Source organism: Clarias gariepinus, chromosome 15 (genome assembly GCF_024256425.1).
Source record: "Clarias gariepinus isolate MV-2021 ecotype Netherlands chromosome 15, CGAR_prim_01v2, whole genome shotgun sequence".
NCBI lineage: Eukaryota > Metazoa > Chordata > Actinopteri > Siluriformes > Clariidae > Clarias > Clarias gariepinus.
In genome coordinates, this window is record NC_071114.1 from 16,006,726 (window position 1) to 16,030,908 (window position 24,183).

General features: G+C 38.9%; 1 protein-coding gene across 1 annotated transcript in view; it reads left to right on the forward strand.

Moving 5' to 3' along the window:
• fbn2b (fibrillin 2b) overlaps positions 1-23,618 on the forward strand; it is a 71,060-nt gene extending 47,442 nt beyond the window's left edge. The window contains exons 24-65 of the mRNA XM_053512646.1: positions 8-235; positions 447-572; positions 761-889; positions 1,003-1,128; positions 1,436-1,561; positions 1,747-1,869; positions 2,396-2,521; positions 2,611-2,736; positions 2,893-3,015; positions 3,161-3,283; positions 3,668-3,793; positions 3,890-4,012; positions 5,162-5,284; positions 5,993-6,154; positions 6,496-6,564; positions 6,735-6,860; positions 7,170-7,295; positions 7,406-7,555; positions 8,426-8,497; positions 8,589-8,714; positions 8,869-8,994; positions 9,140-9,265; positions 9,432-9,548; positions 10,204-10,332; positions 11,170-11,289; positions 11,385-11,510; positions 11,734-11,886; positions 12,043-12,108; positions 13,115-13,234; positions 13,419-13,538; positions 14,114-14,236; positions 15,411-15,542; positions 16,024-16,149; positions 16,769-16,975; positions 17,110-17,235; positions 18,026-18,148; positions 18,261-18,377; positions 18,711-18,839; positions 19,319-19,438; positions 20,090-20,321; positions 20,442-20,592; positions 20,882-23,618. Of these exons, the coding sequence (XP_053368621.1) occupies positions 8-235; positions 447-572; positions 761-889; positions 1,003-1,128; positions 1,436-1,561; positions 1,747-1,869; positions 2,396-2,521; positions 2,611-2,736; positions 2,893-3,015; positions 3,161-3,283; positions 3,668-3,793; positions 3,890-4,012; positions 5,162-5,284; positions 5,993-6,154; positions 6,496-6,564; positions 6,735-6,860; positions 7,170-7,295; positions 7,406-7,555; positions 8,426-8,497; positions 8,589-8,714; positions 8,869-8,994; positions 9,140-9,265; positions 9,432-9,548; positions 10,204-10,332; positions 11,170-11,289; positions 11,385-11,510; positions 11,734-11,886; positions 12,043-12,108; positions 13,115-13,234; positions 13,419-13,538; positions 14,114-14,236; positions 15,411-15,542; positions 16,024-16,149; positions 16,769-16,975; positions 17,110-17,235; positions 18,026-18,148; positions 18,261-18,377; positions 18,711-18,839; positions 19,319-19,438; positions 20,090-20,321; positions 20,442-20,592; positions 20,882-21,256 (5,723 nt within the window). The 3' untranslated portion in view covers positions 21,257-23,618. The remainder of the gene's footprint in view (positions 1-7; positions 236-446; positions 573-760; positions 890-1,002; positions 1,129-1,435; positions 1,562-1,746; positions 1,870-2,395; positions 2,522-2,610; positions 2,737-2,892; positions 3,016-3,160; positions 3,284-3,667; positions 3,794-3,889; positions 4,013-5,161; positions 5,285-5,992; positions 6,155-6,495; positions 6,565-6,734; positions 6,861-7,169; positions 7,296-7,405; positions 7,556-8,425; positions 8,498-8,588; positions 8,715-8,868; positions 8,995-9,139; positions 9,266-9,431; positions 9,549-10,203; positions 10,333-11,169; positions 11,290-11,384; positions 11,511-11,733; positions 11,887-12,042; positions 12,109-13,114; positions 13,235-13,418; positions 13,539-14,113; positions 14,237-15,410; positions 15,543-16,023; positions 16,150-16,768; positions 16,976-17,109; positions 17,236-18,025; positions 18,149-18,260; positions 18,378-18,710; positions 18,840-19,318; positions 19,439-20,089; positions 20,322-20,441; positions 20,593-20,881) is intronic.
• Positions 23,619-24,183: the final 565 nt, after the last annotated feature.

Below are 24,183 nucleotides of genomic sequence, written 5' to 3' on the forward strand. Positions count from 1 at the left end.
TGCTCAGATATCCGCAGTGAGCAGTGTTATCTGAAGTGGGATGAGGATGAATGTGGTGAGCCGTTACCAGGCCGTTACCGCTTGGACATGTGCTGCTGCTCAGTGGGTGAAGCGTGGGGTTCAGACTGTGAGGCCTGCCCTAAAGCCGGCACCCCAGAGTACAAGAGCATCTGCCCTCGAGGCCCAGGCTTCGCCAACAGAGGAGACATAGTCACCGGCAGACCCTTCTACAAAGGTTCTACTCTAAATGTCTTTTTTACTCATTTACATATGCCTGTATTTTTGTTTTTATTTATTCTATATATATATAAAGTATTTAATAATTTTTAATTTGTAATAAATTGATTTTATTTCATGGTAACAGCACATTTCTGCAGATGTACTGCAGTGTACTGTACCGTTGCTTCATCGGTCTTTCTGTGTGTCTTCCCATTTTCGTTTTCCAGATGTGAACGAATGTAAAGTGTTTAAGGGTCTGTGCACGCATGGAACGTGCCGGAACACCATTGGCAGTTTCAAGTGTCGCTGTAACAATGGTTTCGCACCGACCATGGAACAGAGAAACTGCACAGGTGAGCACACACCACACACACACACATACACACACTGTGTTTTCAAAACTAGTCTTTCTTCTAAAAGCTGTATTTTGTTGTTTGCCTTTTGCATTTTGTTGATTAGTATTTATATTAATACCTTTATCACTGCTTAATTATTTTCTGTGCTAATTTTTAAAAACGTTTTTCCTCTTTTTCTTACTTAGACATTGACGAGTGTGCTATCTCTCCGGACCTATGTGGTCAGGGTACATGTGTGAACACGCCAGGCAGCTTCGAGTGTGAGTGCTTCGATGGATACGAGAGTGGATTTATGATGATGAAGAACTGCATGGGTGAGTCAAAGCCACACACACACACACACACACACATTACTCTGAAAATACAGGTTGTGTGAAAATGTATGATACCTTCCATTCACTCATCTCTCTTTCTGTCTCTCTCTTAGACATTGATGAATGTGAGAGGGATCCTCTGCTATGTCGTGGAGGTACTTGTCTGAACACAGAGGGCAGCTATGAGTGTGAATGCCCCCAAGGTCACCAGCTTAGCCCTGGAGGCTCCGCCTGTGAAGGTAGAAACCGTCATCACACCACACAAATTTTCTTTTCTACATGAGAAAAATGCATGTTGCTAAGGCATCAAATGGTAAGAAATAAATTGCTTTGGGGTGTGCAGTTATAGGACAATAATCAACCTCAGGGTAGTATGATTTAATGTGACCTGATCAGTGACCTGATCTTACTGTTATTAATCCAATGTCCATTATTCCCCACATCATTAAGTGTTTTATTCTAAGTAGATGTTTATTTTTCCATTTATAGTTAAGTATATTATATTCAGTGTCTCTGAAAAAAATCCCTCTTTTTTAAACCCTCCAGATGTAAACGAGTGCGAGCTGAGTGATAACCTCTGCAGAAACGGCAAGTGCGTGAACATGGTGGGCTTTTTCCAGTGCTCATGTAACACAGGCTACCAGGCCACTCCTGACAAGCAGGGCTGTGTAGGTGAGTTACTAGTAGTGACTATGATTGACATTTATGCAACATGTAGGCGCGCACACACACACACCAGACACCAGACCTAGAATACTTTATGGTACTCTATATACTTATTTAAAAGCAGCAAAATTTCATTAGAATTCTTGAAAACATTAGAGTGTGTTGTTGATGTGGTTTGTATGTTTTGGCAGATATCGATGAGTGCACAATCATGAACGGAGGCTGTGATACACACTGTACAAACTCAGAGGGCAGCTATGAGTGCAGCTGCAGTGAGGGATATGCCCTGATGCCTGACCTCAGGACCTGTGCTGGTAATTATGCACTCTTAAACACACACACACACACATACGTGTGCAAAACCCACAACCATTAAAAAGACAACAATGCACATGAAATTCTGATTTCAGGATGATGCTGATACACACACACACACACACATTTATGCAGTCAGCATGCTTGATTTCTGAACCCATGAATAGGTAATGGTGGTAAAAACACATGCAAAGTCTCTCTCTCTCTCTCTCTCTCTCAAACACACACACACACACACACACACACACACACACACACACACAACAGGCATCCATGTTCATGAAATTCCTGATCCCAAGGTCAGTGCTGATCCAAATATAGACACACAAACATAACATAAACAAACATACACAGTGCTCCATGAGCTCTGACTGCCCAACCTTATGACCTGCACCAAAAAATGATTTACTCATACAGGCACACACCCATGTAATGTGAATGCTTAATATTTACAACGTCTGAACCTGTGCAGTAATGGTGGTATAGACACATGCACTCTTGACCTGTCTTTTTTTATCTATTCAGACATTGATGAGTGTGAGGACACTCCGGATATCTGTGACGGTGGTCAGTGCACCAACATCCCTGGAGAGTACCGCTGCCTTTGCTTCGACGGCTTTATGGCCTCCATGGACATGCGCTCATGTGTTGGTGAGAAAGAACTACTAACACACAGACACACACAACATGCACTGTTTTTTTTCTTGTTCTTTAAAGTTTATGCATGTTTGACTCTCAAGATGTCAACGAGTGTGACTTGAACCCCAACATCTGTCTGCACGGCGACTGTGAAAACACCAAGGGCTCTTTCATCTGTCATTGCCAGCTGGGATACTTTGTGAAGAAAGGCTCCACTGGCTGTACAGGTATGTGTGAACATGTGTAGCTTGATGCATACATGTACATACATGTGTTTGTATCTGGAACTGTAAGTGTATCTGTTTTCATTTACTTAAATGAAACATGTATGATTGGTGTTAATTAATGTCTACTGCATTTTCAATACATGTTTTTTTATCTAGATATCAACGAGTGTGAGATCGGTGCTCATAACTGTGACATGCATGCCGCCTGCGTCAACGTCCCTGGGAGCTTTAAATGCCGCTGCAGGGACGGCTGGGTGGGAGATGGAATTAAATGTGTAGGTGAGTGACTGTGCTGCAGTACATGCCAATAAAGACTGGACATTCCATGCAATCACCAATCCACAAATTTCTGTCACATTTTAGAGGTAGCTACAGCTCCTTTTCTTCTCTAGTTTCTCTCCAACCTTGTGGTGTGTGTCCGTAGATTTGGACGAGTGCTCAACAGAGGACCATAGCTGCAACCCCAACGCTGATTGTGTCAACACTCCCGGCTCATACCGCTGCGCCTGCAAGGAGGGTTTTAACGGAGATGGCTTCTCCTGCTCTGGTACAGGAAACATTATTTACCATGTCCTCTGAGACAAGACTTCTTTTAACCATTGCATTCATTATGTTCTAATAGAAAATGGCTACTTGACACCATTAGGCGCAGGCAGTACTTCAGTCGAATCCACAAGCTTAAACAAGTTATCTCACCTCCATTTCATTTATATTATCATAAACTTCAGATTGCAAACTTCTCTCTTCTGAGGTCTTTCCTTTGGCAGAACCTAAAGAACTTCCCATTAACAAAAAACACTGACACTGGAATCTTCTTCTATTTCAATTATGTGAGGCTTGAATGAATCAGTGTACTCGAAGCTGTATGCTTGTTTATTCAGTCATGCAAATTAATGTGTAAAAGATCACTCACTCTGCTTTTGCCTCTCAGATACCGACGAGTGTGCAGATAACGTCAACCTGTGTGAGAATGGTCAGTGTCTGAACACCCCTGGAGGCTACCGCTGCGAGTGTGAGATGGGCTTCACTCCTACTGAGGACAGCAAGACATGCCAGGGTATACACACATGCACACACACACGCCCACACACATATATATACTTTCTATATATGCACTACACATATATATGAACACTATTTTCTTTATACACAGACATAGATGAATGCAACTTCCAGAACATTTGTGTGTTTGGAACATGCCAAAATCTGCCCGGGATGTTCCGCTGTGTGTGTGACGATGGATACGAACTGGACCGCAGTGGAGGCAACTGCACAGGTGAGAGCAAATACTGCAGGTTAATACACTGGACTAAAGGCAGTGGAAAGTGCAGTACTCCTGTCTTGAATTCTGCCATGCCTAAAGAAATTCATCCATGTCACAGTCACATAAACGGAACATAAACATAGAAGGGATCTTTTCTGCCTGTGAAACATCACTTCATATTGGTGTAGTCCAGTACACTCATGTGTAAAAGTTAGTGCCCCCTCTATTACTTCTATGTTTTTTCGTGCAAAAAGACAAATATATAACTTTTTTAGCAGCACTAACATAATAATATTTTCCTGTATGATTTTGCCAGTGTTTTAAATTGTTTTGGTCTATTCTTCTTTACAACTAATCTTCTTTACAACCCTACCCTAAGCCTAGTTCATGAAGGTTTTTGAGCGTTCTATTATGCGTACATCCATGTTCTTTTTAGACAAAAGAGGTTTTATCTGGCAACCCTTTAAAGCAAACCATACTTTTTTAGTCTTCTTGTAATTGTGCTGTCAGGGACTAACATGTTCGGATGAGGCCTGCAGAGTCTTAGATGTAGCTCTTTTTTTTTCTAAGCATTGCACAGTCTGAGTTTGGGGTGAATGTACTGGGACTGGAAAGATTGGCAACTGTCCTGAATGCTTTTCACTTGTGACTAATCTTTCACACTGTAGACCGTTGAACCCCAAATTATTTAGAAATGGTTTCCTAATCTTTTCTCTCTGAGACCATTTCTTACATGTCTTTCCCTCTCGACATTGTGTTAACAAACCTGAATGCTCCAGACCAGCAAAGTGCCAAAATGTAATTATTAGGAGCTGCTACAATCAGAAGATTTTAAATATGTTTTTATTTAGAATTTGTCTATTCTTTATCTATATATTGTACACATGACCATATATTGTATATTCTGTATACTGTAGGGTATAAAACATGTATGACGCTATGTTACATAGCATTAAGAGTAACTTGTACCTGATCATTCACATCAGAACAACCAGGGCCAATGAGAGTTGCATTTTACTTCTGGCCACAAAAACAGTATTTTTCTTTGGACCAGGAACTGTTTTTTTTTTATTTTTTAAACAGATGCACAAAAACCTTTGGGCACGGGATCTACTGTATGGACCTACAGTAAATGTCTCTCTCTCTCTCTCTCTCTCCCAGATGTGAATGAGTGTGCTGACCCAGTGAACTGCATTAATGGCCTGTGTGTGAACATGCCAGGAAGCTACATGTGTAACTGCCCACCAGACTTTGAGCTCAACCCCACAGGAGTGGGCTGTGTCGGTAAGTGTGTCAATCCACAAGTTACATCCCTGAACCAAAACAGCAACCAGTAATATTTCACCCTGTGCTCATATCAGCAAATCAAATCTAAGTCACTTTATCCATAGTAGTGATGGGAGTAGGTAACCCAATAGGTAAACCAATCAATGATCGATTAAGAATCAGTTTAACTGCACAGTACAATGCTTGTACAAGCTTTTTTTAAGTCCTTCAATCGAAATTTAGGGTCATATAAGTACATAACCATAGGTCTCTGTCGTTATAAATTTTCCTGCTCTGCACACCGATCGTAAAGTTTGTCATTGAGAGCTAAACTTAGTTGGTATCTTTCAAAGTTACAGTGTATTCAGAACACCTTTAACTCTTCTTTTTTCTATTGGCACCCTTCATTTAAAATGAAAAAAAAAAAATACATTATGTAATAAAGTGATGAAGGAACATTTTGCATGTATGTGTGTGTTTGCAGAATATGTTATCATCATCTTTTCCATTTAGTCTGTAGAACTGCAACATCAGCCGATTGTATCGGCACCAAGACACTTATCTGCACTTAGAGATTTTTGTTCAGAACATTTTTTTTTTCTTCGAGAATGACATTGTATAAAGCCTTGGAATGAGGACTAAAAAGAATTTGCAGTTTGATATTTGGGCTCTCTGGAGTTTAATGTGTGTGCATGTCTTTTTGCCACTGTGTTTTTTTTCCTCCAGACACTCGGGTGGGTAACTGTTTCCTGGACACATTGGATCGGGGTGATGGCGGCATTTCATGCAGTGCTGAGATTGGAGTGGGCGTGTCCCGAGCCTCCTGTTGCTGCTCTAAGGGCGGAGCTTGGGGGAACCCATGTGAACTTTGTCCCATGATCAACTCCAGTATGTCCTTTCAGCTTTTCATGAACACAACTCACCACCAACAACTACAAAAAATATAATAATACATTAATAAGCATAAAAACTAAACAAAAAAAGTCAAATAAATCATATAACATATTAGGGAATTTATATAGGGTAATATTTTTGTAAATAATAATATTAATCATAACGAAACACCCTTACTTATGTAGCATTTTCCATAAATTAAAATGTACCTGAAAATTAGTTCAGAAAGTCATATGAGGTGGGTGTATGAAAGGCTAGTTTAGGCCTGTATGTGTTTGTTGTGTTATTTAAAGCAAAATAATGAGGAAATTTTAAAAAATTCTCTCCCTATGTAGCTGAATACAAAACTTTGTGCCCTGGAGGAGAAGGCTTCCGACCCAACCCGATCACAGTCATTCTGGAAGGTGAGAATGTGTGTGTTTGTGTGTGTCTATGTACTCTGAGTGTCCTTGCTGTATTAATTAGTGCAGTCTGCAGTATCCATGCCACAGCTATGCCTGATGACTGCTAATGGCTTTACTCTCTCCACTCTGATGCTCTCATTAATAGTTCCTTGTTCTCTTCTTCTGAACAGACATAGATGAATGCCAGGAGCTGCCCGGCCTGTGTCAGGGGGGCAACTGTGTCAACACTTTCGGCAGTTTCCAGTGTGAATGCCCTGCTGGATACTTCCTAAACGAGGAGACACGCATCTGTGAAGGTGACGATACTAAAAGCCATCACGTTATTGTTCATTAGTTCATTTTAAAAGTTATAGTAAGTTAAATTAAAATGTATGCTTTTCAACAATATTTTTATTGATTTTAAACAGGGATATAACAAAGTAAACATGTACTCCGGATAATCTGTCATAATCGCCTGGAAGTATTTATTTTCTCATGACAAGAGATCCAAAGAGCTCTCACTGCAGATCCATAGAAATAATTACAAAAGTTTATATTACACCCGCCATCAAATAAGTTAATAATAATTAAAAAAAAAATCTTTCATTGCATTTTTGTTGTTCCAGACATTGACGAGTGCTCAACCCACATTGGGATCTGTGGCCCAGGAACATGTTACAACACACTGGGCAACTACACATGCATCTGCCCTCCTGAGTACATGCAGGTCAATGGAGGCAACAACTGCATGGGTAAAGTGCTTATTTACCATAAAAACGGTTATCTAATAATTTTCTAATAATATTATCTAATATTAATAATGAGTCTTCTCATTTCTGTGATGTTATCTGGCCTTTTACAGACATGCGGAAAAGTGTGTGCTACCATAATTTTAATGACACGTGTGAGAACGAGCTGTCCTTTAACATGACGAAGAAGATGTGCTGTTGCGCCTACAATGTGGGAAAAGCCTGGAACAAGCCGTGTGAACCCTGTCCGACCCCTGCTACCTGTAAGTGTCTATATAACAATCTAGTCACTAGTTAGTAGGCTTGTGCATCAACCATCATTTTACAAAACATGTCCCATCCCAAAAACAGATTTTGAATTGGATATTGATACTACTATTGATACTAATTTGGGCAGTTCTGGTTGTAGACATGCAGTACGGTTCAAAGGTCCTGAGCCACCTCTCACCTCTTCATAGGAAATAAAATTAAATCATTAAAATTCTGTATTAAAAATAAGAACAAATATTTTATTTAAACAGGCTGCTAAATCAAAGTTTATGTAACAACCTTAGCAGCAAAATCATTTCCCCTCCCGTCTGTTCCAACCACTCAGTATACATCACCAGTATACTAATCACCGGCCTGATCATTTGTCATCCTCTGCACCCGTTTCTCACTGGTTCATGCCTTAGGTTTGAATTTTTTATGCTTGAATAATTCATAGATCACTTGGTGGCTTAACAAACATTCCTCTGAAACTGGTCAGGTACAGGCTGAAAATGACAGCCAAAAACCTGCCCAATATGAGAGCCAAAAAATCCTTCGCAAAGCCTGGAGAACTATTGCTTAAGACTACATTAAAATTCAAGAATGTCTGGCGCTTTGGAAGCAAAATATGAGGACATGATTTTATTTTCCATGTTAGTGGAATGTTTCATGTTCTGGGGAACAGCATCATGGGAACACGGATTTATGCAGCGCTGACCTCATATTTGGTTGAAATATGAAACCTCTGAGCATTTAATAAATGTTAGGAATGAGTTCACAAATTTTTACCGAAACAGCTGCCAACCAATGATGAATACTCTGATCGTCTTTAATTGCTTGTGCCATTTTTTACACACTAATGTTTGTGTTGCTGCCTTGTATAGCTGAGTATGAGCTCCTGTGTGGGAACCCAGCTCCAGGCTTTATCATCGACATCCACACTGGAAAACCCATCGGTAAGACAGAATGTGGAGTTCTGTAACTAGAATTTATAAAGCAATGCCTGTGCCACATGATGTGTAAACTGAAATGTGTGTCATGATCCAGATATTGACGAGTGCAGGGAGATTCCTGGGATATGTGCCCATGGAGCGTGCATCAATCAGATCGGCAGCTTCCGCTGCGAGTGTCCTATGGGCTTCAGCTACAACAACATCCTGCTGGTTTGTGAAGGTACACTCATGCCCACATTACACAAACTTATGTACACAGCCCACCCAGTGGATCTGTAAGTACACAAACACTGTTCTATCAATTGACAATTATGTCTCTCATGACTGATTGTACCACTTGCTGTTTGTCTTTTCTTGCTCAAATTCTATTTCAGATATCGATGAGTGTAACAGCGGGGACAATCTGTGTCAACGCAATGCCAACTGCAACAACATCCCCGGCAGTTTCCGCTGCGAGTGCTCTCCTGGCTTCAAGCTGTCCCCCAGTGGAGCGTGTGTGGGTGAGTCCTCTGCTTACTACATCCACATAGGGTTTTATACCATTATTTTGAAGTAGTTCATTTAGCAGCACAGTTACAAGTTGGTCCATCAGTTACATCGTTTACCGTGTGCTAATAAAATTAATGACACTTTTTTTTCCTGCAGACCGCAATGAATGTCTGGAAATTCCCAACGTGTGCAGCCATGGTGAATGCATTGACACGCAGGGCAGCTACCGTTGTCTGTGCCACAATGGTTTTAAGGCCACAGCCGACCTCACGATGTGCATGGGTGAGTGTGTGTACAAGTACTTTGAATTAGACTAATGCTCTTCAGTCCAGCTTTTGCCAAACATTCATGACCCAAATCAATAATCAGATAATGAGATAATGACCTGAATTCATGTGGTATTCTCCCTCTGACCTTCTTTCCCTTGCATTTATTCTCTTTTTATCAGATATTGATGAGTGCGAGCGGCAGCCATGTGGAAACGGGACATGTAAGAACACTGTGGGCTCCTATAACTGTCTTTGCTTCCCAGGCTTTGAGCTCACACACAATAACGACTGCATGGGTGAGTCTCTTTAACATTGTAACAGTTTGTAACATTTTTTTTTTAACATTTTTTACTCATTTTCTATCTTTGAAAAACTTTTGTTTGTTTTATCTCTCAGAGTTAGTTAGGTGTCAGGGATGAGCAAACGGATGCAAATACAGCTCAGAAACATACTCAATTTTATTAATGAAGTGTGAAAGAACAAACACACATCTCTGAATGGTAAACATTAGGCAGGTGATCGTTAAACAGAATGAATTAGGCAAGAAATAAAGAGCTGAATCAACCTTTGATTGTTGAAAGGTTGAAATAGGAACTATGTAAACAATAAAAATAAAAGCTTGGTAACAACTGCCAATAACCCCTGAGCGTATACTTCACAGTGTGAGTGTGACCCGAGCATCCTCGTATACTGTGATGATGAGTGAGTCCAGGTGTGTGATCAGTAAAACAAACAGGAACAGTCTCTGTGTATTGCAGTCTGTGGCGGCCATACTGACATTAACCTCTCAGACATTATGATACAAGTCCCTGAGAGATGTTTTAAAATATGTTGTTATATTTCCAAGTTTTTATTGTTTTATGAGGGTGCTTTTTGTGTGTCTCTAAGAGTTTGTTTCATCTCTCAGGGGTTATTTTATATCTCTAAAAATGTGTTTGTGTTTCTGTGCAGATGTGGATGAGTGCACTACTCTGGCTGGTCAAGTATGCAGATATGGGCAGTGTATCAACAGTCTGGGCTCCTTCCAGTGTCTATGTCTGGAGGGCTATGAGCTCACCCCTGACTCTAAGAACTGCGTTGGTAAGCCAATAGCATTATCATACTTTCACAATACAGTATACAATGCCTCATTTACTACAATGTTCTGTGCAAAAGTTGGTTTTCCCATGGTTTCTGGATAGAAACTTGTTTTTGTTCCATAAACATTTCAAGAAAGAATAAATCACAAATCCTAGACAGATACATCTAGTAAGCTCAGAAGTTTGTCTGCTCAGTACTGTGCACTAGATATTTGATATTTATATTTATGTTTATTTAAAAACTTACTCCTTTAAATGTGGAGTAACATAAAAGTCAGTACATGTGTACTTCATTAAACTAATCCATAACATATAACGAGTGAGAATGAGAGCAACTGTCAGAAGAGCTGAAAGTAGAAATCTTGAGTTTTTACAGAGCTGGAGTAAAGCATAAAATATAATCAGGAATTCATTGTAGGTTATTAAAATGTGTGAGACTTCAGTGTGTGGGAATAAGGACACAGGACAGTATGGAAAAGCTTGGAAATTTGACAACATTAGTTGAGAATAAAAATCTGGATACATGTTTAGTTGTTGTAATCGACTGTAGACTAAATTCTAAATCTATTTTTTGCATTTATACAGCCTTCATAAAGATAAACTAAATATAGTATAAGTGCTGCAGATTCAAATACATAATTTTAGGGAAAAAAACTGACATATAGTCATGTACCGTGCAGTACATGTATTTAAAACATGTTACAACAACTTAGAAACATCCAAAGCAATGGGAGGATAAGCCCATTTTACAGTTTTTTTTTTTTTGAGCAATTATTATTTCTACACGTCTAAAAACACAGTTTATAGTGCAGTTTTTAAGGTGTTATTTTGCTTGCAGACATTAATGAGTGTGTGACGTACCCGGGCACCTGCTCACCTGGAACCTGTCAGAACCTGGATGGATCGTTCCGCTGTATCTGTCCTCCGGGTTACGAGTTACAGAATGAGAACTGTATTGGTGAGCCTGCTTCTATCTCATATACAACACATACAAGATTAAGAGCACTGTTTTACACTATGTGCCTCTTCCTTTTTCACATACTTTTTCCTCAGACATTGACGAGTGTGAATCACAGCCCAACCTCTGTCTGTTTGGCCAATGTTTTAACACCCCGGGAAGCTTCCAGTGTACCTGCCAACCAGGTTTTGTTCTGTCTGATAACAAGCGTCGCTGCTTTGGTGAGTGTGACCTGTTGCACATTTGAGAAGTATTTGCTATCAGACAAGTAAACCCTATGAAATAACCACAGCTATAGAAGTTTTGAGGCAGATTTGAAATGCCTTTAGTGATTTTATATTAAAAACAGCCTTCTCCTCAAGCCAGAGTCTTGATTAAAATACAGCATAAATAAGAGTTTTGCAATAATTTTTTTTTGCTTCTCCCTCTCTCTCCCTCTCCAAGACACTCGCAAGAGCTTTTGCTTTACACGTTTCGAGGCCAGCAAATGTTCCGTTCCCAAACCTCAGAACATCAGCAAGGCTGACTGCTGCTGTAGCCTGATGCCCGGCGAGGGCTGGGGTGACCCGTGTGAGCTCTGCCCCCAGGAGGGCCAAGGTACTGACTATCACAGATAGCTACATACATTAGACATCCTAAAAATAAATAATGAAAGTAAATGCAAAGATGACTATAGCATATACCATATACATTATAATTTATACCAACGATTCTTTTTTAATCTTTATCATGGTCTTTGTTGACTTTCTGCAGCTGCATTTAAACAGCTGTGTCCTTACGGTCATGGAGCTGTGCCTGGACTAGGGGAAGGCCGTGTCGGTAAGATACCCATAACAAACTACACAATACGCATACATAGTGATCACAGAACCAAACAGCAAATGCAAATGCAGATTTAACATTCAGCAGGTTGAACTGTTGCTAGGCAACAGGGAAATATGGATGCTATGCAGAAATTAGATAATGACCGAATATAATATAAGAATAGAGTGAATGTGAAAATGAGAGGAACTGTCTTGGATTGTAGCATTGTATAATGTTTTTATTAGGAAAAGGGTCTGACCAGTCATCTGAGTAATATAAACATGTCAACTTATTACAACCTGTGAACTGATACACGAGAGGGATCTTCTGAACATATCAAAGAATTTGAATACAAGACACAGTTACTTTGCATAGAAAGTTAACAGCAATACTGTTAATATACAAAAAGTTCAAGGAATAGTCCAATATTCTTACTGGCCCCGATCAGAATAGAAAAATCATGAAAATGATGAAAGAAATCAAGAATAAATGTATGAATAATTAAATTAGCACTTCCAAATCTGGCATACACTACAGCATTTAGAATTAACAGTATAAGGCTGCAAATTACTTGCTTTTTCATTTATTAATTGATCTATATATTGCCAGTTAAGTTTAGACACCCCTCCAAATTCCATGATATTTCCTGTTGCCAGTCCCAAAGCAATTTACAAAAACAGAAAAAAGACAATATTGCAAATTATATATTTAATGGTAATTTTTCAAGCTATATGATTATTAGAGACTGAAGATACTTAAAAAATAACCAGCTGCAGCTTTAGTGTGTTTAATAAAGTGTTTAGAATAAATACTTTTTTGTATGTAAACAAACTCTTATATGTGTAATATAAATACATTTTTTTAAAGAAAATACAGAAGACATCCTGACATAAGCAGTAAGGTCTCCTGATAATTCCACCAAAGTATTTGTGTTTCCGACTCGGAAATTTACTTCCAATTCTGAAACTTTATCACCTTTTTGTGTCCAGTATTATACACCTTGCCTCTTCCCCTTGTACAGATATGAATGAGTGTTTGGATAACCCATGTAAAAATGGTGCCTGCATCAACACTGACGGTTCTTTCCGCTGTGAATGTCCCTTCGGCTACAACCTGGATTACACTGGAATCGAATGTGTGGGTAAGTTCATCGACACACAAACCTAAATGCACAAACATACTTAAAGGTTCATATCAACATAAGATATGTACAGTGTATGCAGCTAACATAACAAATGCACACACAACCAAAGAGAGGTCTAACAAAAGTCAGTTGATTCAGATCACCAGTGAGACACTTCATGTTTTCTTTCTTTATGTTTTAGATACGGACGAGTGTTCGATCGGGAACCCATGCGGTAACGGAACCTGCACAAATGTGGTGGGAGGCTTTGAGTGTTCCTGTCAAGAGGGTTTTGAACCTGGTCCCATGATGACTTGCGAAGGTGTGTGCATCCTAACATAATGGCATGTAATAATAATAACAATGATAATAACAAAGTATAATCACACATGAATAAATGAGTGAGATGTGTAACCTTTCCTTTATATGGTATAAGGTTTACAGGCAATATACTGTGGGTTTTTTATCACATTTTTGTGTTTTAAAGTAATGGAATCTCAAGCAACATGTTTAAGACATTTTAATATGTAGTTTAACAACTAAAGCTTGAAATGAAGGATGCTAACATTTTCTCTGACAAAATTCAGCAGCTTCAGAAGTAATCCTTTTGTAAATGCAAAGCCATGTTTAGGATCATGCAACATAAATACTGTTATGTTACAAAAGTAATTGGACAAAGACTTTTAGGCAGTGTATGTGCAGGAAATTATTTGTAAACCACATGCAGTAAAGTAATAATATCCACATTAATCCAGAAAAAATCACTTCATATTGAGAAGATGATTTAAAAAAAAGTTCCACAAAATGTCTAGTTATATATTACATCAAAGATTTATAAATAAACTGGAACTCAACAGAGGCTTTCTCACATTCTGCTTCTTTTTCTATTTTTTCCAGATATTAATGAGTGTACGTTGAACCCCCTGCTCTGCGCCTTCCGCTGTGTGAACACATTCGGCTCGTACGAGTGCATGTGTCCTTCAGGCTATGTGCTTCGTGAGGATCAGAGAATGTGCCGAGGTGAGAAAATCTACAGTCCAATACAAGAGACCAATCATCATCATCACCATCATCTCCAAATACCACTACACAGCATTTACACTGTTCTAATGTTTCTATAACACATCACCCTTGCTTACACTTATTTTTTACAGTTAAGTTTTAAAAGCTATCTCTATCTTCATACCTGTTTTTTACGAGGGGCATTTAAATCAAACCGGGATCTTTGATTGTGCAGAATACAGGTAGTCCCCGACTTATGAACATTCGAGTTACGTACCAGTATTTGAAAGCGCAGAGACAGCATTTCACTGTGAGATTCATTTTCTGAGGCGTGGTTACGGTTTTTGGCCACATGATGGCAGTGTTAGAAAAGGGGACAGATTTAGTCAAATAGATTAGTATGCTTTATACTGTATATTTGTATCAAAGCTGTTCAAGCCTGAACGTTTTTTTGGCCACATGATGGCAGTGTTAGGAAAGGGAACAGATTTAGTTGAATGGATTAGTATGCTTTATATTGTATATTTGTATCAAAGCCGTTCAAGACTCACTTTGTCAGACTTACAAACAAATCTGACTTACAGACGTGCTCCTGTAACGGAACTCGTTCGTAAGTAGGGGACAACCTGTAATAGAACACAGTTCTGGGAGTAAAAACTCCCTTAATTTAGAAGGTTATTGCAGTATGGCGGAGCCATGATTAGGATGCTGAACCCCAGAAACTTGAATGGCTCAAACATGACAAAATAGCTTAGAGAGAGGTCAGGTGATGTGGCGATAACTCCCAACAAGTTATTCTAATATATATATTAAGGTTGCTAAGAGTGAAGGTGTAGTAATGGTTAATGAATAATTATAGACTAATAATGTGGTGGAGTGTTGAATGGCATGTGTTTAATAGAAGTACTGCATATTGTATATGTTAAGTGGTGAAAAGACATAAGTCAAATAAGTAAATAAATAAATGTTGTACATATTTCAAGTCAGCAAGTAAATATGTAAATATTGCAAGTGCTCCGAAGTGAGTACATATAGGTTAAATATTGCACGCACTTCAGTGAAGTCATGATTGCACAAAATCAAGTTTGTAAGTAAATACGTGAATGTTGCACATTACTACAATACTGTATAAGTAAATCATAAAATGTCTAACACCAGTATTTAATGTATTTAATGTTCACTCTCTCTCTAGACCAGGATGAGTGTTCTGAGGGACTGGATGACTGTGAAAGCAGGGGCATGGTCTGCAAAAACCTCATCGGCACCTTCATGTGTATCTGTCCACCAGGAATGACTCGACGCCCAGATGGGGAGGGCTGTATGGGTGAGTGTGTGTGTGATTACGCAAGTGCTGTAGACTTAAGGAGAGCATATAGCTTAAATATGAAATGCCAGTAAGGCACCATCCCAGCTTTGAAGAAAGGTACAGTTTTAATACGTCTCTTATGTTAGTGAAGGTCAACATTCTCATATCAACTTTCAAATTTAATTCTATCGAATAATTTAAACTTTTAGAATTGTCAGTATAATTTTGTTTATAACGAAAGTGAATGCATTTGCATCAGTCTGTAAAGAAGAGCACAATAAAGGTTTGAGTGTTTAAATCAGTTTCTGAGTGAATACTGTAAATATGTGTTGTGTGATAATAATAGATATTGTATTGCATAGGTTCCCCCAATGAGTTTCAGATTTTTCTATGTCTTTTTCTTCACTTCGGTTTCTCTTCACTCTCTTCGCTCTCGACCACCCACTCATCCTGACTCACTGTATCTCTCATTCACCTCCTCTGCATGTATCCTTGGCAGACCTGAACGAGTGCAGAAGCAAGCCTGGCATCTGCAAGAACGGCCGCTGCGTGAACACGGTGGGCAGCTACCGCTGCGATTGCAACGAAGGATTCGAGTCCAGCTCCACGGGCACCGAGTGCATCGGTAAGAACCTGCCACGAAGGATCACATACTCATGCAGAGTCAACGTATGCTCCCGCTATAACCTGCATGACAGCCATAAACAAATCTTTCACTATTAAGTCTGTGTGTTTTTGATCATTCTCAAATATGTAGTCAAAAACCCAGCCTATAGAACACCTCCACAAGTGTTATCTAACACATCCACACAAACACTGACAATAAAAAAATGCACTAATGAGTTTGCAAAACTGTCTTACAATTCTAAAAACATGTTTATCCTGCCAGTTTTTTATCTCGCCAAGATTTATCTTATACACATCCTGTGAATTTACACACATTGGAAAAAAATCTTATTATTGTACCATACTTCTCACACACCTACAATGATTCACGCTGAATACGAATCAGGTGACAGTTGAGAGCAGGGTTGTTATCGGTCACAAAAACAGTTTCTGTGACTTTATGGATTCCAGACACATCCTGTAATTTAATCATATTTTCTAATATAAAAAATATATATTTATTATAAATGTATGACTTAAGCTATTTTTTATTTATTACTGTACGTTACTGGAAACAGTGGCTAGGAAAAAAAGATGAAATCACAGCAACTAGTCTGATCTTCTGTTGTGTTTCCCAGATAATCGTCAGGACTACTGCTTCACTGAAGTTCTGCAGACCATGTGCCAGCAATCGTCTACCAACCGCAACACCGTCACAAAGTCCGAGTGCTGCTGTAATGGAGGCCGTGGCTGGGGACAACAGTGTGAGCTCTGCCCCCTGCCTGGCACTGTGCAGTACAAAAAGATGTGTCCACATGGGCCAGGTTACACTACCGATGGCAGAGGTGAGAAGGCATAGTAAATTTTATAGGGTTATAGACCAAGGATCTATCACTGCGATGTTGTCTGTAACCTAAAATTGCTTTTTCAAGATGTAATTAATGATTCTTGACTTGATTGTGACTCTTTGTTATGACAGATATCAACGAGTGTAAGGTTCTGCCCAACCTGTGTAGAAACGGAGAGTGTATTAACAGCGTAGGTTCCTTCCGTTGCCACTGCAACGTGGGCTACACCAACGACTTCAGCGGAACCTCCTGCATCGGTACGGCCTTCACTTGGGTCCTGCAAAGATCTCTAGATTTTGTTTGTGTGTTAAGGACCTGTCAACATTACCACAATAATAAGAACTCTTAAACTTCTTTTTATTTTCCCTTTTCTCCCTTGTAAAGTTATAAAACAAACAAAACACTTTATTTGGTATGTGGACTCAATAGTAAAGGGTTTCACACTATTAGGACACATGAAAAAAAATGTATTTATAGTAACATGATATTTAGGTTTTACAAATTTTCCAATTCTCAAAATGTTCAAATAGTGTAGTCTATTTTATAGGCTTTTGCAATTCATTGTACAGTATGTACTTATTTTAACGTATTATTTATCATTTCCTCTTAATGACCCCAACAGCACATGGTATACAGTAGCTCAGCTTTTTAGGCTTTTAAATTCAGTTTTAAAGAAACAGTACGTATTAGCTGGTGTTTTACTGTTGCAATAAACACAGCCTATGTTTAAGTTCAAGGAGATAAACAGCTTTAGATAGATTCTCTAACAGTTAGTTTAAAATTTATTAATAATGCTTTTGAATGATGTTACTTTTCAAGTAAAAATGTAAACCCTGGTAGAATAAAAATACAGATGCCTCCAATTCTCTATACACCTCACTGTATTGAGAAGGTAAATATACGTTACTCATTACTGTTAGCTGACATGAAGCAGTTATTAATAATAAAAGATGACGAAACTGTCCTGAATTTGGACATTAAACATAACCAATACTAACATTATGCTCTTGATGCATGTCTTCAGTTGCTGTTTTCCCTGTGTTTCAGATTTGGATGAGTGTTCTCAGTCTCCCAAGCCCTGCAACTTCCTGTGTAAGAACACAGAGGGCAGCTACTTGTGCTCTTGCCCTCGAGGATACATCCTGCAGCCAGATGGAAAGACCTGCAAAGGTGAGTTTCGCCTTCTGCATCGCTTCAGTGGATAAATAAATTTGTGATGTGGCATTTAAAATCCATGAGTGTAAGTAATGGTTTATAAACTATGTGACATTTTGACACACAGACTTGGACGAATGCTCCACCAAGCAACACAACTGCCAGTTCCTCTGTGTGAACACCATCGGAGGCTTCACCTGCAAGTGCCCCTCTGGATTTACCCAACACCAAACCGCATGTATCGGTAAGCTTAGCTCCATCCACGTGTGTGTATGTGTGCCAAATATATACATATATCAACCTAAGGTAAAATTAATATTATGAAGTTGATGTTAAATGATTACTTTTCTTAAGAAAGGGACATAAATTTGTCTTTTCATAGTGTGTGCACAATGTAGTTTACCAACTCTTTCTGATAGCTTGAAATGATATCCTTATTGGATGTGGATAGGGAATGTGTAAGGATAACACAGTTAGGATATTCATTAGAATCTAAAAGCAATTGCTTGTTCATTATCATCGTTCTTTTCTGTACCTGAGAATGGTGTGGTTCTGACTGTGCTTTTTTACCTGCCAGATAACAACGAGTGTACCAGCCAGCCTAGTATGTGTGGATCCCGAGCATCCTGTCTCAACACCCCCGGCAGTTTTTCTTGTGAGTGTCAGAAGGGATTTTCTCTGGACACCACTGGAGTGGAGTGTGAAGGTAATGATTACACAGTGTACAGACATTTAACATCAGTGGTTAAGAAACTATCACCACAAGACACAATGAGATTCATTGACCTTTATAAATTCTGAAAAGGTAGTAACCGATAGCGGATTCACATTCACAGCTAGCTACTTGCCAGGGGATGTGTTCTATAATAAAAAAATATGACACATGCAATAATGAAATATAAATGATAAACAATAAATAAATAAATAAATTATAAATGATAAATGATAGTTGCTTAATATACTGTATATATAATACAACACAAACCTTTTTGTTATTTTTTTGGGCTCATTGAAAACAGGAAATTCCTATATTACAAGAATACATATTATATACATATTCATATAGTTTGATTTTTATAGTATGATTTGAATCTTGAATCTTTGTAAAGCTGCTATGTAATTGTGTCTGTTGTGACAAGTGGTATATTAAAATATAAAAATATAAACACACTTGTGGCATTGCAGATGTGGACGAGTGCACAGGGAACCACAGATGCCAGCACGGATGTCAGAACATGATGGGTGGGTTCCGCTGCGGCTGCCCTCAAGGCTACGTTCAGCACTACCAGTGGAACCAGTGCGTGGGTGAGTATCTCAGACTTCTTAAACCACCTAAAATCAGCCAGCTCCAAAATAGCAATTATTAAGACTAAGAAATGCAAAAACACAAAATGGAAGGTAATAGATAATGCGATCTGATATCAAGCATGTAAAAAACTAGCTTCTGTGGCGATATTTTTATTTAAAAGTATTTGAATAGGATGTTCATATATTTAAAGTATATAGATGTAATTTTTGTATATTTAATACAATTATACCTCTGTTTTTTCCTTGGTTTTGAAATTGATAATGGAAAATCAGAACCCCAAGATTTCAGATTTCACAAAACTGTATGTTGAGGAAAAAAAATGGCAGGATGGTAAACAAAAATGAATTCATGACTGGAGACTGTGGTTGACCACTCAAGAATACTGTTACATACAGTAATACTGTAGTAATAATACTGCGAAAAGAGCTGGTTAAGCTGTATTACTGCCCTCTGTACTTTAGTTCTTTTAGGATTGAATTGCAGAGGGAGGATACACATAAGTGAAACTATGTTTTTTGACGAGTTTATGCGTGAAATAGGCAGGATGCACATAAAAAATTATTATTATTAGTGAACACCTACGTTTATTTACTTATGAATTACTAACTATCCTCCATCTCTCTCCATCTCTTCCTCCTCCTGTTTAGATGAAAACGAGTGTAACGGCAATCAGATGTGTGGTTCGGCCTCATGCTACAACACTCTGGGCAGCTACAAGTGTGTGTGTCCGTCAGGATTTGACTTCCAGCAGAGTGCGGGTGGCTGTCAGGATGTTAACGAGTGCACCATGTCTAGCAACCCCTGTACTTATGGATGCTCCAACACGGATGGTGGTTACCTGTGCGGTTGCCCCGGCGGCTTCTACAGAGCAGGACAGGGGTAAGAAAAAGAACTAATATTTGTGAGCAAACCTAATGATTGTGATAGTCTTTGTAATAAATTATTTACTGCTGTTTGTAGATTAGACTTTAATAAAGTTGTGTGTGTTGGTGTATGTAGGCACTGTATCACAGGAGCAGGCTTCCAGGGTCAGTTTGGTTCTGAGGAAGATGAGGACAGCGCTCTTTCGCCCGAAGCCTGTTACGAGTGTAAGATTAATGGGAATAAAGGTGGCCGTCACAGGCGCAATGCTGGAGACAATGAACTGAAGGTGTGTTACAGTTTAAACCCACTTTAGCTTTTATTGGCTTCAGAATCTGATTCCACTTCAGATTCAGCTTGTTTCTTTATGCTGTGCTTACAAAATAACCACAACAATAATAGTTGTTATTATTATAATTATATATTATCTTTTCTTTTTTCATTTTTTCTTCATATTACATTTTCATTCTTTCTTTTTTCCTCTTTCTTTCTTTTTATTGTTTCTTTTAAAGTGGCTGTAGCGATGTCTGGGCACTGACTCTTTGGCTTTAACCCCCACCTTTTTCCCCTGCTTTCAGGAGACAGTGAGCATGGCCAGTGTAGACACTCAAAACTCCATCCCCATGAACCTGTCTCTGGCCTCGCTGCAGAACAGAGAACCGCTACTGGAGCTGCTTCCAGCCCTGGAGCCTCTGGAGCACCACATCCGATACGTGATCACTCACGGCAACCAGGGCGATCACTTCAGGCTGCTGGAACGGCGTGACGGTAAGACGGTGCTGCGCTTGGGCCGTAAGACTCCCCCGGCTGGTGCATACCGCCTCGAGATCGCCTCGCTGCCCCTGTATGGCCCACGTCAACTCCGCCAGCTGGAGGACCAGCATGACAGTGACTACCTGCTAGGCGAGATCGGAGATGCGCTGCGCATCAAGCTGCACATTTACCTGCACTGAGTGCTCTCCTGACCTTTGACCCCAGTCCCTACACTATAGAGCTTTATTATGCTGAAGAACTGTCTTCAATCACCACATACTTTTTTTTACTTATTCAGTCTCCCCCCTTATACCAAAGCATGACAGTCAAGCCAGGACAGGCATGAAGACAATCAGAAAGCTTAATTAGCCACAAAGGCATTTAAGCAGTTAGTGACAGAAGAAACTGTCAAAATGACCAAAAAAGGGACTTAAGCTGATGCCCAAATCTTTTCCCTGCAATCCAAGACAATCCAATATTCGTCTTAGATTATATTGTAGTGACTATATCAGCCTGTAAATGCACATACAGTTAACTTGTGTCTTCTAATACTATGTAATGCATTGATCACATGGCCCGAACAACCACTGACCTTTCTGTAATCTCAGTCAACACTGGGGTCAAAGGATATTCCATTCAGTATTGAGTCATTCATTAAGAATTGTACTGTTTTATGTTTTTAAGTCACAAAGGACTGCAACAACCATGTTTCAGGTCAAAATAGAAATGGATCACGTCAAGGCTGGTCAAGCCTGCTCCTCTAGGTCTGCCTAACCCTAGTATTAAATTCTGGACCTAATCCAACAGCTACACATTTAGAGCCAGTGTTGGATCAGAGTCTGAACCGAAATCTGTCCAAAGGTAGAGCTTAAGGAGTAAAATTGGCCATGCCTTAATGGAGTCACATACTGCTTTTACCTCTTCAAGAAGTGGTTTCTGGTACCAGGTCTGGACGTTTCAGGAGAATGTTGCATCTGCTGCCATGTCCGTAATACCTCAACCATACACATCTTCAAGGTGCAGTTTGTAATTTGTGAAAATCAGAATATTAGAAAGGTACCTCCAGATAACTGTGATTTCACTAGCAATGCCATGTAATGAATCTTTGGCCAGGCTTTACTTCAGGCTACTGTTTACATTTTTCTGGCCCAGAATAAGCTCCACCTTAAACCAAAGCCATTAGCCTTAAAATGCATATTAGAAGGAAATCATAGTTTCATAAGAGGTTCTCGGAAATCAGGTGTAGGCTTCTCAATGATTTCAGTGTCATTGTAATTTACTTCACAAGTTAAAAATCACAAAAAATGACAAACACCCCTTTAAAGTCATCATTGTTAGGCATCAAACCTGCTTTCTGTTAAATCAGGGAGATCGATATGCAATATGGCTACACACGCTGTTCTGTCATTAAACCTTAATGCTACAGGGGTACAGTAGCTGATTTTTCTGACACACTCCAGACCACATCACACACTTAACAACATCTGTTCATCTATTAGCTTACATTTCTGTTTTCTCTCAAGGAATAAAAAGGTGCTAAATGACTCCACCAGTGCTACAGAAATACAGTCTCAAGTTACAGATTGCAGTCGTGATCTTTTTATTAGAGGCTTGTGTTTGTCTTTTTGTCTTTTAATTTTTTGTATTGTCTCAATGCTGAAAACCAATATTATCAAACTCGCTTTTCAAAAATTAAATTGTATATTTTAAAAGTGAAATGTAGATTTTTTTCCAATGTCAATCTTTTTCTTAAGCATCAAGGCTGACAAAACCAAACAGAACACAGAATAGACTTAAAAGTGCTGTTGACTTTGTGTCCATAATTAATAATGGCGTCCTTGATGGCTGCCAGACACTGAGTGACACCCATCATTGTTTACAAGGCGTTGTCCTCTATGTGACACTCATTGAATTAATGCCAGTATGGTGTTAGTGTGATATGGGTGTATCAAGGACCTGCACATTCAGCATTATCGCACTGTGTCTGGTGCAGCCTGACTGCAGTGTCGGGTCCTTTCTCTCTGGTGCTAAAAATCATTACATCTTTAATCCTGAACATCAAGGTTACTGCACTGTTAAAAAAAAGCAAAAAAACTAACAAAAAAAAACAAAACAGCCTGAGCTATATTTATGCATTAACCATTTGTCTAACATGGGAACTTTGTATACTTTTGTATCTTTTTTGTAATGTTTTTAATCATAATTTTATTTGCCACTACATGTAAAAGAACGAATGTGTGTGTGTGTGTGTACTGTATTTCAACATTATTAGCAAACTTGAAATATCGCAGACATAGTCACGCTGTCACAACTGAACAAATTTCATCTGTGGTGCTCATGATATCACTGTTTCAATCAAAACACAAGCACACACACTGCAGTATTTTGTGAGCACATAGGAATATAAGAATGAGGCTGTATCTGAGCATCCACAGCATTCTGGAAATAAAAGTATTCTTAGAAATATTTGATCAGTTACATTGGTCATATAATGCCATTATTTTTTACCAATCTGTTAAACACACCAAATGGCAATAAAGCAATGGGTTATGTTTTTAAATACTTGGATGTGTGTCTCAGTTTGTTGACCATGGAGGCCATGTGTTATCTTAAATATCTCGAAATATAAAATTTATGGTCAATAAAGAATGAAATGTCCTGTTCTTTACGCAGGGTACTAATAGTGCAGATGCTGAACTGCAGTTTACCAGTAAAGTGAAGTATTACTCCGGCCCCAAAAACATACAGTGAAAAAGTGTTTGTCCCCTTTCTGAATTTTTTTATGGGATATGTTTGTCTTTTTATCTATTTTTCTCTATCTTTTGCATATCTGTCACAAATTGAGATCATCAAACAAATTTTAATAAATTACAAATTTTTAAACAATAACCCGAGTAAATAGAAAATGCAGTTTTTACATTGAGATGTAATTTATTAAGGGAAAAAAAGCTACCAGACCTGTTGAATCAAGAAATCACTTTGATAGAACCTGTAAGTGAAGCATGCTAAAGATCAAACAGAACAACGTTTAAAGAACTGCGGGCCTCCCTTGCCTCAGTTAAGGTCAGTGTTTATGATTCAACAATACGAAATAGACTGGGCAAAAATGGCATCCATGGGAGAGTTT